This window comes from Loxodonta africana, chromosome 21 (assembly GCF_030014295.1).
Source record: "Loxodonta africana isolate mLoxAfr1 chromosome 21, mLoxAfr1.hap2, whole genome shotgun sequence".
NCBI lineage: Eukaryota > Metazoa > Chordata > Mammalia > Proboscidea > Elephantidae > Loxodonta > Loxodonta africana.
Window position 1 is genome coordinate 12,610,869 of NC_087362.1, and position 15,534 is coordinate 12,626,402.

Below are 15,534 nucleotides of genomic sequence, written 5' to 3' on the forward strand. Positions count from 1 at the left end.
TATGTTGTGACTCACATGGCTTCCTCGAGTGTAAAGAGGGACAAAGAAAAGGAGATGAGGCATGGGAGGCCTCATATGCAATGCCCTGGAGTTGAGAGAGTTGAAGGATTTTAAGCATTAGAATGTCAACATAATTTGATCTATGTTTTAGAGCTTTTCCTGGGAGAATGAGGAAGTTGAACTGGATTTTAAAAATTTGGGAGCAAAGAATAATTCAGGAGGCTAACCGCTGTTGCTACTACAGGAGAAAGCAGAAAGGTCTGAACAAAGACAGGGGAAGTGAACATTGAGAGAGAAGAAAAGGAATTAAGGAGTATTAACTCTGCCCTGATAGAGTTCACTCGTGGTGAAGAAATTAAGAGCTCAGGCTGCTAACCAAAAGGTCAGTAGTTCGAATCCACCAGCCACTCCTTGGAAACCCTATGGGGCAGTTCTACTCTGTCCTATAGGGTTGCTATGAGTTGGAATCGACTTGAGGGCACACAACCACAACAACAACTCTGCCCTGGTGGTGCAGTGGTTAAAGTGCTCAGCTGCTAACCAAAAGATCCGCAGTTGGAACCCACCAGCCACTCCAGGAGAAAAAGGTGTGGCAGTCTGCTTGAGTAAAGATTTACAGCCTTGGAAACTATGGGGCAACTCAACAGCGACAGCTTTTGCTTTCAGTTTTAATTCTGCCCTCAGCTGCTAACTGAAAGTTTGGCGGTTTGAACCCACTAGTCACTCCATGGGAGAAAGATGTGGCAGTCTGCTTCCATAAAGATTATAGCCTTGAAAACCCTATGGGACACTTCTACTCTGTCCTACAAAGTTGCTCTTAGTCAAAATTGACTCCGTGGCAGTGGGTTTGGTTTTCGTTTTTTTGTTGTTGTTGTTGTTAAACTCTGCCCTAGATTCCAGTCCTTCACAAGTACCATTATTTTCCTCTATCTCAAATATACTATGTATTAATAAACCAGAAATAATTAGTCAGAATCAACTCAATGGCAGCAGGGTGGGGTTGGGGAATTAGTATTTATTGTGTTATTAATCTGTGCTAGGGGCTGTAACAGTTTTTTATATGCATTCTCTAATTTAATTCTTATTACATTCTAATGTTGTTAGTCGTCCTTGAGTCAGCTCTGACTCATGGCAAACCCATGTGCGACAGAACAAAATGTTGCCCGGTCCTGTGCCATCTTCATAATCGTTGGTATATTTGAGCCCAACATTGCAGCCATTGTGCCAGTCCATCTTATTGAGGGCTTCCCTAAACTTCGCTGACCCTTTACCAAAGATAATGTCTCCTCCAGCAATTGGTCCCTCCTGATGATGCGTCCAACGTAAGGTAGTTAAAGTCTCAAATGATATTCTGGGATTCATAGGGTTCTCGCTGGCTAATTTTCAGAAGTAGATCACCAGACCTTTTTTTTGCTTGTCTGTCTTAGTCTAGAAGCTCCACCGAAACCTGTCCACCTTGGCTGACTCTGCCGGTATTCGAAACAGCCGTGGCAGAGCTTCCAGCGTCATCACAGCATGTAACAGCTTCATAGCAGGGCAAACCGACAGACAGGTCGTGGACATTCTTACAGAAATGGTTATTTTACAAATAAGGAATCTGAGACACAAAGAGAGGAAGCAACTTGCCCAAGGTCACACAGCTGGTCAGTGGCAGAGACAAAATACAAACCTGTTTTGTCTGATGCTGATGGTCTTAAAACCCCCCTCCCATCCCATACGATTTCCTGTTTTTCTCACTTTCTTTGACTCCTGGTCTTTTAAGCCGCATCAATTTTACCCTCCTTTCTAATCTTTCCCATTACCACCCAATCTATTTCTTTCCGTGTATGGAACGAATTGGACTTGAATCTGTACAATATCCATCTCGTCACTAGCCATTTTTTCTTTAAATTTTAGCTATTTGGTTTCTGTGCCTTCTAAATTTACTCAAAGCACTCTATTGACAAATTCACAGAGATTTCTCTATCCTTCTTTTCCTTATACTCTGATCAGAGTACTTCGTAATATTTATTATTCCTTTTTTCTGAAACTATTTACCTGATAGTTGCTGCTGCAACACTGCTCTCCCAACGTGTCCCCGAGCCACTCCAGGGCTTCCTCCTGAGCTTTGTCCTCTCTCATTGCCAGTTCAACTTCAAAAGTCCTGTATATACTGCTGGAGGTGTTTTGTTTTTTTTAGTTTTTGTTTGTTTGTTTGTTCTCTGCTGTTGTCTTTCAGTATGGTCCCTCAACTTACATCCTCTTCATGTTACAGTCTTAATTATCCTGATAGAATATAAATATCTATCTCCCAGCTTAATTCCTCATGAATCTTTCAAGACCCAATTTAAAATTCACTTTGAATTCTTGCTTCCGTGGCTTACTACCAATCTAGATCTTACACACCAAACCAAGCAGTTGCCGTTGACTCAGCTCTGGAGCACTGCAACTCCACGTGTGTCAGCACAGAGCTATGCTCCATGGGGTTTTCAGGGCCTGCTTTTTCAGAAGCAGATCACCAGGCCTTTTTTTCTGAAGTGCCTCTGGGTAAACACAAACCACCAGTCGCTGGGTTAGCAGCCAAGCGTGATAACTGTTGGCACCACCCGGGGACTCCATTTTACACACACATACCCTGAAACACCTCTTCCCTGCTGACCCAGTCACCTTTACCACTGCCTCCTTCTGAAGCACTCAGTAAAGAAGACACACAAAGGATTCATTCTGCTGCTAGCCAATTGCCTGACTCCCATCTCCCCAAGTGTCTAGATTTCTTTGTTCATGAAAACAAATGGTAGCCAGGTATTAGGTTTACAGAACTAAAAGTGAAGCCTCAGTTTGGCAGGACCTCAAAAAGTTAAACATAGGCTTCCACACCATCCAGCAATTCCATTCCTAGGTGCATGCCCACAGAACTGCAAGGAGGAATGCAGATACGCGTACGCCAGAGTTCACTGCAGCACCATTCACAGTAGTCAAAAGGTGGAAACAGCCTAAATGCCCATCAAGAGATGAACAGCTCAACAAAACATGTTACATACATCCAATGGAATATCACTCTACCATAAAGAAAAATGAAGTCCTGACACATGCTACAACATGGATGAACCTTGAAAACATCATGCTGAGTGAAATAAGTCAGACACAAAAGGACACATATTGTATGGCCCCACTTTCACAAAGTATCTAGAATAGGCAAATGTCTAGAGACCAACGTTTATGAGTCGTTATCAGGGGCAGGTGGGAGGGAGGGAGAAAGGAGGACCCAACGCTAAGGGGACCAGGGCTTCTGTTAAGGGTGATGGGTGAACAATGGTTGACATAATCAATGTCACTGCACTGTACATATGAAGCATATTGAAATGCAAATGTTGTTACATATATTTACCAATTAAAAAAAGGGGGGGCAGACCACATTGACTGTCGTAACTGTTCAACAAGGTGATGAGGAACTACTGTGATACACCTGATGAAAGGGCTTTGAATCTGAATACAATTCCTTAAAAAAAAAAAAAAAAAAGTGAAGCCTGCTGTGATGGCATGAGAAAAGGCACTAGGAATATCCCTGCTGAATGGTCCTCGGCTCTGTGCTAGCACTTAAGTTCCTAGAGAGCAGGGACTTCTGTCCTATATTAATCTCCTTGTTTGTCTCCAAGGCTGGTTTGAATCAAGCAATAAGCATTCTATTGACTCAGCGATTCAGCCGTCTGGCAGGGACTCTGGAAGTCCTGCGCGCGTGGATGCCGACACTTCTCCGGAACGTTCTCAAGAAGACCCACAAACGACACTGATCTGAAACATGAGTGACAACAAAATTCTTAAAGTCAGACCCCGAAGTGATACGATTCAGGGTTTCCCAGTCTGAGCACAGTTTACTTCTCATCTCCAATGTCCCCAACCAGTTTATCAGAAACACAACTTAGTGAAGAGCAAGAGTGTCAGTTACCTCTGCTCCCCCAGGGCTCCACCTACACCCCCATTGGCTCTGAGATGGAAACTCGCACAGAAACTTAAGACTGAGACCGAAGAGCAACAACCCTAGAATTTTGCTCTTTTGTTTGTTTTTGTTTCCTGGAAGGGAAGACTGGAAGCAGGAGGAGGAATCCGAGTTCCCAAGCCTCTCTGTGCCCTCTTTTATCCGGGTGGTCTTTAGAACACAGAAGGAAAACCTTTTTCTTTCTTTCTTTCTTTCTTTTTAGAAATAACCTCCTTTCTGCTTTTCCTCTGTCGTCTTACAGACGGTCACGCACACCGAGGCTGGCGGAGGCTCGGACCCATCTCGGCCGGAAGGCAGGCAGGAAGCCAAGATTGCGAAGCGTGGCGCTCCGGAGCGCTCAGGGGCAGGTGACACTGTGGTGCGTTCCCGGGCGCCGGCTTGACAGTCTCATCCCCGCCCACTCGCAGGGGAGCGCCAGGCTGGGCTGCAGGCGCGCAGGGGGCCATAAAGGCTGCGGCGGCGCGGAGACGCGGAGCTCGCCCACCTCGCGCCCGAGCAGCCGCAGCGCCATGCACGTGAACGGCAAGGTTGCGTTGGTGACCGGAGCGGCGCAAGGCATCGGCCGAGCGGTGGCCCAGGCGCTGCTGCACAAGGGCGCCAAGGTAAGCGCGGCGAACGGCCGCAGAAACTTGGCCCACTCTGGGACCGGCTCCTGAAAGGTAGGAAGGCGGCACCCGGAGTGCCCACCTTGCCACTTCCAAAAGCTGCTGAGGTTCGGGCTCTTGAGCAGATCTCGAAAGCGGCTGGGAGAGAAGCCGAACTTTAATTGCCCAATTTCAGGTCCAAGAGTGTCATGTTTTGTTATTATTTGTCCCTGTGTCTGTCCCACGGAGCTGCCGCAGGACTTCGATTCCTCTCTCCTTGGGTGCAGGTAGCTCTGGTGGATTGGAACCTTGAAGCAGGTTTGAAGTGTAAAGCTGCTTTGGATGAGCAGTTTGAACCTGAGAAGACTGTATTCATTCAGTGCGATGTGGCTGAGCAGGAACAACTGAGAGGTAAGACAGAGGAATCAATCCATCAACGCCCAACACGCTCTGAACAAGCAGTAATCCAAAGGCTGCAAGGGCCAGAGAGTGCAGGCAGCTGGGCTGTCTCCTGGAGAGCAGCTACCTTTCAACTTCAAAAGACAGGTTGGACTGTTATGTTTCCTCCTGACACCCCAATAGCCGTCAAACATAAGGAAGGCCAAGACTGCTTGAGAAATCCTTTTATTTTAGCCATTTGGCAGCACATAATGTAATCAAAATTCTTTTGTGTAGTCAAAGACAGTACTGCTATAGCAATTATTATGTGATTGAGATTGCAGACTGAACTTGGAAAGTTAAAAGAGGCATAAGGACTGTGATAAGCAACTTCTTCCAGAAAGCTGGATGACACAGAGTCAATGCTGACAATCAAATGTAGGCGTGTTTTTCTTTTAAACATTTCAGAATACAAGTTCAAGGATCATCGTTACGGACGTGCTGGCTGCGTTTCTCCAGATGTTCTCTCTGGTTTTTCCCCTGTGAGATGGTACTTAAGAAAACAAATAAATACTAGCTGTACTGCAGTGTTAGACTATAGAAGAAAGGTCTCTATCAGACTTTCCTCAAGGCTTTCCTGTTTCCGTCTCCTCACTTAAAATAGATCAGCCTACTTGGGAGCTATCAGGGGCAATAATGGTATAGACAATGGACAGATTTGTTCATATAGAGGCCCAATAGATTGGCATGAAAAAATACACTTTTTCCCAGGGAAGAATAAGAAAACGAAATATTTATCTGTCACAAAGTTTTATTCAAAGAGATGGAGTAAATTCTTAGGCATGTTTTTAATCACGAAGTCAATAAACTGCCATAAAACTCACTTTAGTGGCCTGTGTTATCACAAGGACGTGGAGGTATGCATTTCTTTTAGAATTTTAAGACATTGTGTAAGAGTGAAAATGACCGGTGTGTTAGAAGGAAGTATTTTAAGGCAAATTCTTTTAAAGAAAAGTATGCAATTAAAAATCTGAAAATTCTAATAAAGACCTATAACATGGATTATAAACATGAATAGAACAAATCTATAAACACCATGTTAGGAAAAGGCATTTTGCCACAGGATAAGGATTTGTTGGTAGCTCACTTTTGTTTTTTTCACGACGTCTTGAATCAGGCATAAACCCAAAAATAGAGTCACATAAAATCCCAGCATTCATACTGGTGGAATAGAGACAGTATAGATAATCTGAAAGCCGTTTCTGTCTGAATTTAAGCAGTTCCACCCATGACATTGAACCTTGATTGTTTCACTTCCCAGTATTTAAAATGAGTGCTGTGGCCATAAACACATTCCTTAAGGAGAAGTGATTGAGGGGGAGGAAACTGAGACACCTAGTAAGTGTCCAGGGAAGACTGGCTGGTCATGAGAGACCCACATGTTGTGTGGGCATCAGCCTTTAATTGCTTCTGAGGAAAACGTGACCTCGTTTCTTCCAATGGCAAGATTTAATTCTGCCTACGACATTTTAAACTGTTTACACACATAGTCAGAGGCAGCTTCACTGAAATAAAACTAGAGAGGTGAAAAGGTTCTTGTAGATTATCTAGACATAGCTCCTTTTACAAATGAGCAAATTGCAACACAGAGAGATTTGGTAAATTATACAGAGTACCGCGGCATACAATGTCAGAGCAAGGTTAGATGCCGCAGCTTGTCAGAAATCAGGTGGTACATTGTACCTTGTTTAGGGCAAAGTATAAGGAATGCAGTGGAGACCAGAATGATGGACGGATATTAAAGCAGAAGCAAATAGACAAACATATTTAACAACCTAATTTCCAATAAGGAGTGGCTGGTGATACAGAGTTGTGAAGAATAGAGCATATTTAAGATTAAATGCAAGAAACATAATTTTAGTATTCCCTTCGTGTTTTCTACTGAAGTACCTTTATCTAAATCAATTTGACATCCAAAAAACCAAATCCATTGCTATCGAGTCTACGCTGACTCATTTTCAACTCTATAGGACAGAGTAGAACTGCCCCCAGCAGGTTTCTAAGGCTCTACATCGTTGCGGAAGCAGACTGCCACATCTTTCTCCCAAGGAGGGGCTGGTGGGTTTGAACCACCAACCTTTCAGTTAGCAGCTGAGCACTTTAACCCCTATGCCACCAGGGCTCCATTTTGACACCTTAAGGAGCAGTTAAAAAAAAATTCCACGATGACCATCTAGCTCAATTGGCATAACATAGTTTATAAAGAAAATGTTCTACATTCCACTTTGGTGAGTAGCATCTGGGGTCTGAAAAGCCTGTGAGTGGCCATGTAAGATACTTTACCGGTCTCACCCCTTTGGAAGCAAGGGAGAATGAAGAAAACTAAAGATACAAGGGAAAGATTAATCCAAAGGACTAATGGACCACATCTACCACGGTCTCCACTAGTCTGAGTCCAGTACAACTAGATGGTGCCCAGCTACCTCCACTGACAGCTCTGACAGGGATCACAATGGAGGGTCCCAGACAGAGCTGGAGAAAAATGTACAACAAAAATCTAACTCACAAAAAATGGCCAGACTTACTGACCTGACAGAGACTGGAGAAACCCTGAAAGTATGGCCCCCAGACACCCTTTTAGCTCAGTGATGAAGTCACTCTCGAGGTTCACCCCTCAGCCAAAAATTAGACAGGCACATAAAAGAAAACAAGACTAAAGGGGTGCACCAACCCAGAGGCAAGGTCTAGAAGGCAGGAGAAGACAGGAAACCTGGTAGTAGGCAACCCAAGGTTGAGAAGGGAGAGTGCTGACATGTTGCGGGGTTGTTAACCAATGTCATAAAACAACTGTGTGCTAACTGTTAAACTAGAAATTAGTTTGTTCTATAAACCTTCATCTAAAGTACAAAAAAAAAAAAAAAATTCCACGGAAATGGAAATGGGGAACCCAAGTTTGAGAAGGGGAGAGTGTTCACCAAGATGTTGGCAACCAATGTCACAAAACAATATGTATTTTAATTGTTTGATGAGAAACTAATTTGCTTGGTAAGCCTTCATCTAAAGCACAATTAAAAAAAAAAAAAATTCCATGAAAAAGTAAAGCAGTTTTTAGTATCATTGTTGCTATCATTTCCATTCCGGTACAATGTGTGTAAAGGTATGTATTTGAAAGTCTTGATGACGCTTTTGGCAATTAACCTGAATAGTCATTTATCCATTTGGGAACTGATTAACTCATGCTCTGCTAAGCATGCCTGGTGGTTGTTAATAGTCCTCTGATTTTGTCTCAATCAAAATAAAGTTTATGTTGATTTACTTTTTTAAAGGAATTCATGCGTCGACCTGGAGACCTAGGAACACATTTCTGTCATGTGGAAAAAGAACCACAATTGTTATCTATAGTCTCCAGTAATAGAAGTAGAACTAGTGGTAAAAGGCCCAGAGAAACTGTTTTAAATCAATAAACCAAACTGAACTTGTTGCCATCTAGCTGATTCCAACTCACAGCAACCCTCTAGGACAGTAGAACTGCCTCATAGGGTTTCCAAGGAGCAGCTGGTGTATTCGAACTGCTGATTTTTTGGTTAGCAGCCAAGCTCTTAACCACTAAAACTTCTTTGAGAAACAATGAATTTCACGACACTAAGGTGGTAAGGAAACCCTGGTGGTATAGTGGTTAAGAGCTATGGCTGCTAACCGAAAGGTCAGCAGTTTGAATCCACCAGGCACTCCTTGGAAACCCTATGGGGCAGTTCTACTCAGTCCCATAGGATCACTGTGAGTTGGAATCACCTCACTGACAACAAGCACAAATCGTACTGGTTAAGAATGGTTTGCAAGAACTGGACAAGTGGCTAAATGACATCATGGGTACCTTTGATGCCTCAGAATCTATACAGACTTTATCTGGTTGAACATAATTTTTGTTCAGACTATTAATAATGGTGAGAAAGAAAAAGAATAAAATAGCAAACATGCAAGCAACAGTAATCAAGTAATTTTCAACTGGATGAAAAGTAAACTTTTGACTCTTATTTACTAGAATATCAAAAATTCCTAAATGAGATAATGTATCTGAATACACAAGGAGGTGTGTGTTGCCATAACACTTTATGAACATAATATGGCTTCGTAAAAAGGATGTTTTCCATATTCTGAAACACAGGGGTCCAGTACCTCTTAGAGACAGAGAGATAGATGCTAGCTGCCCAAACTGACTTCAAAGAGCTCTTGCTTAGTATGCTCAATTCTTGAAAATTTAGACCATTAAGTGGCTGCTTATGGGACTTTAGTGTATACACAAATGACCTAAGGATATTGTTAAAGTTCTGACGGAGATTCAGTGCATCCGTGGTGGTCCAAGATTATACATTTCTAGCAAGCTCCCGGGTAATGCTGACTGATGCCGCTGGTCCACAGACCACATGTAGAGAAGCAATGCATTAAATCACAAACTAGAAAAGTAATTTTCACTTTGGAGGTAGATAAATAAAAATCATTTCATGACATGGGATATGACTTATAAAGTAAGATGGTATCCATGGTGTCTCTTTTTTTTTTTTTTTTTTAATTAGATACTTTTAGAAAAGTTGTAGATCACTTTGGAAGATTGGACATTTTGGTCAATAATGCTGGAGTGAATAATGAGAAGAACTGGGAAAAAACTCTGCAAATTAATTTGGTAAGCTTTCTTAGTCATGCTTTTTACCTAAAAATACTTAAGAAAATGATGTTTATAACACCACAAAATGTTTCTTATTTTCCTAGAAACAAAAACCTATCATAACATCAATATAGAAAAAAAAAAAAAAGAATTTATGGAAAGCAAGAAGAAAGTATTTCCTTTTACAAATAGGAAGATATTCTAGACATTTGATTATTAAAATGAATGTGTCTTAAAATATTAGATGTAAATATTTTTTTTTAAATATTTCATTGCTTAACTCAGGGATTGGCAAACTATGGTCCACAGGTGACATTGACCTCCCACCTATTTTTGTCTGACTTTCAAGCTAAAAATGATTTTTGCATTTTTTTAATGGTTGGGAAAAAAAATCAAGAATAATATGAAATAGGTGAATATCTGGAATTCAAATTTTAGTGTCTATAAAGCTTTATTGGAACAGAGCCACAATCATTCCTTTACGTATGTCCATGACTGCTTTCATGCTAAATTAATGGCAACATTATTCAATACTTGCAAAAGAGACCCTATGGCATGCAATGCCTGAAGTATTTACTACCCGGACTTTTACAAAAACGGTTTGTGAACCCATGGCTTAATCTCTTTATTTAAAAAAAATAAATATTAATTAAATACTAAGAATAGCAGAAAACATAGTTAAAGTAACAATTGGACTTTGTAATTATTAACATTTTTATCCTGAAAGTCTCTCTGTGTATGTAATTGCTACAACTCTGTGGCATGTGTGCCCACGCGTGTGTAATTTCTACAAGGTTTGATGACTCTTTAGTTCTTACTTGCATTATAAAGAAGTAGAATCAAGGAATGAAGTTTTCTTTTTTATCCATTGTATCATAAGTTTGTTGGATATCTCATTTTATAAACACACTTGATAGAAGACACTGGGATTTAATAAATCCCAAACCTTAGCCAAAGTGAAATGTCAGAGTTGGGCTGTGCCTGGGGTTACCCTGACCTTGGTAAAGGTCGTTCCTTCTAGTCTTGCAAAGCAAATGTGCGTAAAGTACAATTTGGCCCTGGGTGTGTACAAACATACAGGGAGGGTCCTTGCAGTTCACGATACCCTCACAGAAGATTGCAAACTCCACAACAGGAACCTGGTTGTATTTGTATTTGTTCTTCTTCTCTCACTAATCGACATAATATCTTGAAGATAGTGCTTAGTCAATAAATGTTTGGCTTGAATTGAAATCCTCATGAGGAATTTTCTGTAATAATAACTTGGTGGAGATAATGAGAATTACACTACCCCACAAAAGAGCTGAATCTGAAAGTTCCCATTTGGGAAGTCCGAGGTTGCTTCTCCTACTTAACAGATGCCTGAAATCCCTTGATGGAGAACAAAGTGTGCTATTTCACAGCACACTGTATTTGCAGCTCTTCTTAAAATTTAAGTGTACCTAATATATCTACTAAAAAAAAACATCTAGGTCATTATATTTCAAGATAACTGTAAAATCTGTGAAGTTTCCCTTAAAATCCTTCTGGGATTATGATTGGAAATATATTATTTAGTTTGGAAATGTGTGCATGTGTATATGTATATGTGTGTATATATATTATGTAAAATATATGTACATATGTGTTATATATTGTATATATTATATATTGTATGGATCATAACAAATTATGGATTACATTGCGAAGAATGAGAATTCCAGAACACTTAATTGTGCTCATGAGGAACCTTTACATAGACCAAGAAGCAGTTGTCAGGATAGAACAAGGGGATACTGATTGGTTTGAAGTCAGGAAATGTGTGCGTCAGGGTTGTATTCTTTCACCATACCTATTCAGTCTGTATGCTGAGCAAACAATACGAGAAGGTGGACTGTATGAAGAAGAACGGGGCATCAGGATTAGAGGAAGACTTATTAACAACCTGCGTTATGCAGATGACACAACCTTGCTCGCTGAAAGTGAAGAGGACTTGAAGCACTTACTAATGAAAATCAAAGACCACAGCCTCCAGTATGGATTGCACCTCAACATAAAGAAAACAAAAATCCTCACAACTGGACCAGTGAGCAACATCATGATAAATGGAAAAAAGATTGAAGTTGTCAAGGATTTCATTTTACTTGGATCCACAATCAACAGCCATGGAAGCAGCAGTCAAGAAATCAAAACACGCATTGCATTGGGTAAGTCTGCTGCAAAGGACCTCTTTAAAGTGTTGAAGAGCAAAGATGTCACCTTGAAGACTAAGGTGCGCCTGACCCAAGCCATGGTATTTTCAGTTGCATCATATGCATGTGAAAGCTGGACAATGAATAAGGAAGACTGAAGAAGAATTGATGCCTTTGAATTGTGGTGGTGGCGAAGAATATTGAGTATACCATGGACTGCCAAAAGAACGAACAAATCTGTCTTAGAAGAAGTACAACCAGAATGCTCCTTAGAGGCAAGGATGGCAAGACTGCATCTTACATACTTTGGACATGTTGTCAGGAGGGATCAGTCCCTGGAGAAGGACATCATGCTTGGCAGAGTACAGGGTCAGCGGAAAAGAGGAAGACCCTTAATGAGGTGGATTGACACAGTGGCTGCGACAATGAGCTCAAGCGTAACAACGATTGTAAGGATGGCTCAGGACCGGGAAGTGTTTCGTTCTGTTGTACACAGGGTCGCTGCGTGTCGGAACCAACTCGACGGCACCTAACAACAACAACATATATATTATTTTGCAGAATCATTACCATGTTAAGTTAAAGGTATTCATTGTGTTAGGCCTTCTTTAAATATCTTTTATTAGAATATAATTTTTTTCTGTATGAAAGTCTTCTGTATTTTTATGAGAATTACTCCTAGACAAGTCATAGTTTTTCTTCTGTTAAAATTTTTCACTCTTTCTATTAAATTTTCTAATGTACTACTGGAGATTTGCCTTGATCTGGTACTGAGATAACTTACTAAAATTTCATTTGTGTTATATTATCTTGTCCTGTTAATATTCTTGGATTTTTCTAAGTGATCATATCATCTGCAAATAATGACAGTTTTGTCTCTTTGCTTCAAATCCTTATGCCTCTAATTTCTTTTTCCTTTCACATTGCCAGAGTCTTATGTACAGTTTTGATGATAGTAAACTACCTGTTCTTGTACCCAGACATAAAAGGATTATGTCACAGCTTTTTAAATATTTATATTTATCATGAGTTTTTGATAAATGGTCTTTATCAAGTTAAAGTTCATTTCTTTCTTAATTTTCCAAAATATTTTATCAAATCGGGCATTGAACATGACAGCTGCTTTTCCTGAGCAGAGACAATTCTATGATTTTCTTCTCCTTTAGGATAGTAATGCAGTGAAATAAAATGAAATTATTTTCTGACTGTAAGCCATACTTGCATTTCTTGGCTAAATATTACTTTATTGTGGCGTATCAATATTTAATACTCCACTGAATTTGGTTAGCTAACATCTGATTTAATTTCTTGTGTTTGTGCTGATGCCGGAGCCTTGGTGTCCCAGTGGTTAAGAGCTACCGCTGCCACCCAAAAGGTCGCCAGCTCGAATCCACTAGCCTCTGTCCTATACAGTCGCTATGAGTTGGAATTAACTCTAGAGCAGTGAGTTTGTTTGGTTTCATTTTTAATGTACTTATCAATGACATTAGCTCATAATTTTTTTCTTACAACTTTCCTATCATGTTTAGGTGCCAATTACACCTTTTCTTACTTTTATCTCCTTGATTTCAGTTTCTGAGTAGGATGTATTCATAACCCCAGTGACAATTGTAAATTTGTTTACCTATCTGTCTTGGTTACCTAGTGCTGCTATAACAGAAATACCACAAGTGGATGCTTCAATGAACAGAAGTTTATTCTCTCACAGTCTAGTAGGCGAGAAGCACAAATTCAGGGCATCAACTGCAGAGGAAAGCTTTCTCTCTCTGTCGGCTCTGGAGGAAGGCCCTTGTCATCAATCTTTCCCTGGACTAGGAGCTTCTCAGCACAGGAACCTTGGGTCCAAAGGACTCATCCTGCTCCTCGCACTACTTTCTTTGTGGAATGAGATCCTCCTGTCTCTCTGCTTGCTTCTCTCCTTTATATCTCAAAAGAGATTGGCTTTTAAGACACTATCTAATCTTGTAGATCTCATCAATATAGCTGCTGCTAATCCGTCCCATTAACATCTCAGTGATGGGATTTATGACACACAGGGAAATCACATCAGATAATAAAATGGTGGACAATCATACAATACTGGGAATCATGACCCAGCCAAGTGGACAGATATTTTGGGGGCATGTAATGCAATCCATGATACTATCTCAGCAATTCTATTAGTTTAGACATATGTTTTATAAGTGTGTACTATTTGAGGTATAAATGCTGATGATGAGTACAATTCCTTGATTTTTTTTTTAAGTTGTACCTCCATTTTCTTCTTGGGAAGTTTTTGATCCATTCTGTATTTTCAGATATTAAATTGCTACCCTATCATTTTCTCTTAGTTTGTATTTGTCTAGATACATCTTTTTCCATTCCATTATTTTGAAAATATAAGTATTTTTCATGACAGTATAGTGCATGAGCTCATTTTTTAAACTCACATCTGAGAACATCTGCTTTTCATTTGTGAATTTAAGCCATTTATAAAAAATCTTTTTTTTTTAATTATTTTTACCCTTCTAGTATTTTTTTTTTTTTTAGTAGGACTTTGGAATTGACTCGATGGCAACAGGTTGGTTTTGGTTTTTACCTAAGATTTTTTTCATCCACCTTAGTTCATATTTTTTTTTCAGTAAGTTTTATGTTTTTGTCCTTTTTTCATTCCTTTCTGAAATTCCATTGGATACATTTACTTTTCTCCTGCTAGTAAGAAAACTGTGCATTTTATACATAATCTTTGGTGACTAACCCTGATTTATTAAGAATCATACTTAATTATATCCTTTGTTTGGCTGATAAAACAAAATGTTGACTCTACAACTAATTGGGAATTTCAGGAATTTTTAAGAATAGGTTTTTATAAGCGTATGCCACTCTCTAAAATCACATAAATTGATGAGAAAAGTTTTGATTCAAGCTATCCTAGTGAAAAAGCATAAATTGCACAGCAGCTTTCTCCCTTTAGCATTACGAATACTGTTTTAAATATTCCTTCAGTAATATCTACACATTTTATAGATAATGTGTAATAGGCTATAAAGTTCCTGTAGTCAATGCATTCATAATGGACAACTGTCTGTCTTTTTTCTGAGAAACACATTATTGAATGATTAGAATTAATATAATGAACTATGAAAGGGAAAAGAGTAAGGAAATTATCACAAAGCTAATAGGATTTGAATTATCTCTTTTCATCCAGGTGAGAGGGCATATTTGCTTTAGTATAGCTTAGGTGAATAAGTACCTGCTCCAAGGTGGAAAGTACCTATGTTATCTGCAGATAAGAAATTATGAAGACCAGGGAATTTAATTGTGATGCCTCCTGCTACAACTAACTCTCCTGGCTCTTTCCTCATTGAAGTTTAGCTTGGCTTTGTTTTTCTTTAAACTATACTGACATAGGCCACTCCTTAGCGTAACTCCAGGGCCTAATGACTTTTTTCAAAAAATTTTACAGAGAGAACAACGCATGACCTTTGTTACCCAGATATGTTTTCACTTCCCTTCCTTCTTACACTTAATGCAAGTGTAGATTAGAGTGTGACCAATCATTGTCCTTCTAACTTGCCTGTAATGCAAATATTTGTGTTTGGTTTATAAAATCATTCATTTTTAGGCTCTGCTCTGGATGTAATTTGCCTTCTTGGGCCTTATACAATTACGTGCGAGTTGTTTTGAATATTTTTCCATGTTACTGTCCATGTCAGAGAGTAAGCCCTAACCAAGTGTCTCTCTCCTTCTCTTCTGAAATTATAACACAGCTATACTATTTTC

General features: G+C 39.8%; 1 protein-coding gene across 1 annotated transcript in view; it reads left to right on the forward strand.

The window, feature by feature from the left end:
• Positions 1 to 4,485: 4,485 nt before the first annotated feature.
• Positions 4,486 to 15,534, forward strand: part of HPGD (15-hydroxyprostaglandin dehydrogenase) — a 31,122-nt gene continuing 20,073 nt past the window's right edge. The window contains exons 1-3 of the mRNA XM_023554994.2: positions 4,486 to 4,578; positions 4,848 to 4,971; positions 9,513 to 9,619. Coding sequence (XP_023410762.1) covers positions 4,486 to 4,578; positions 4,848 to 4,971; positions 9,513 to 9,619 — 324 coding nt within the window. The remainder of the gene's footprint in view (positions 4,579 to 4,847; positions 4,972 to 9,512; positions 9,620 to 15,534) is intronic.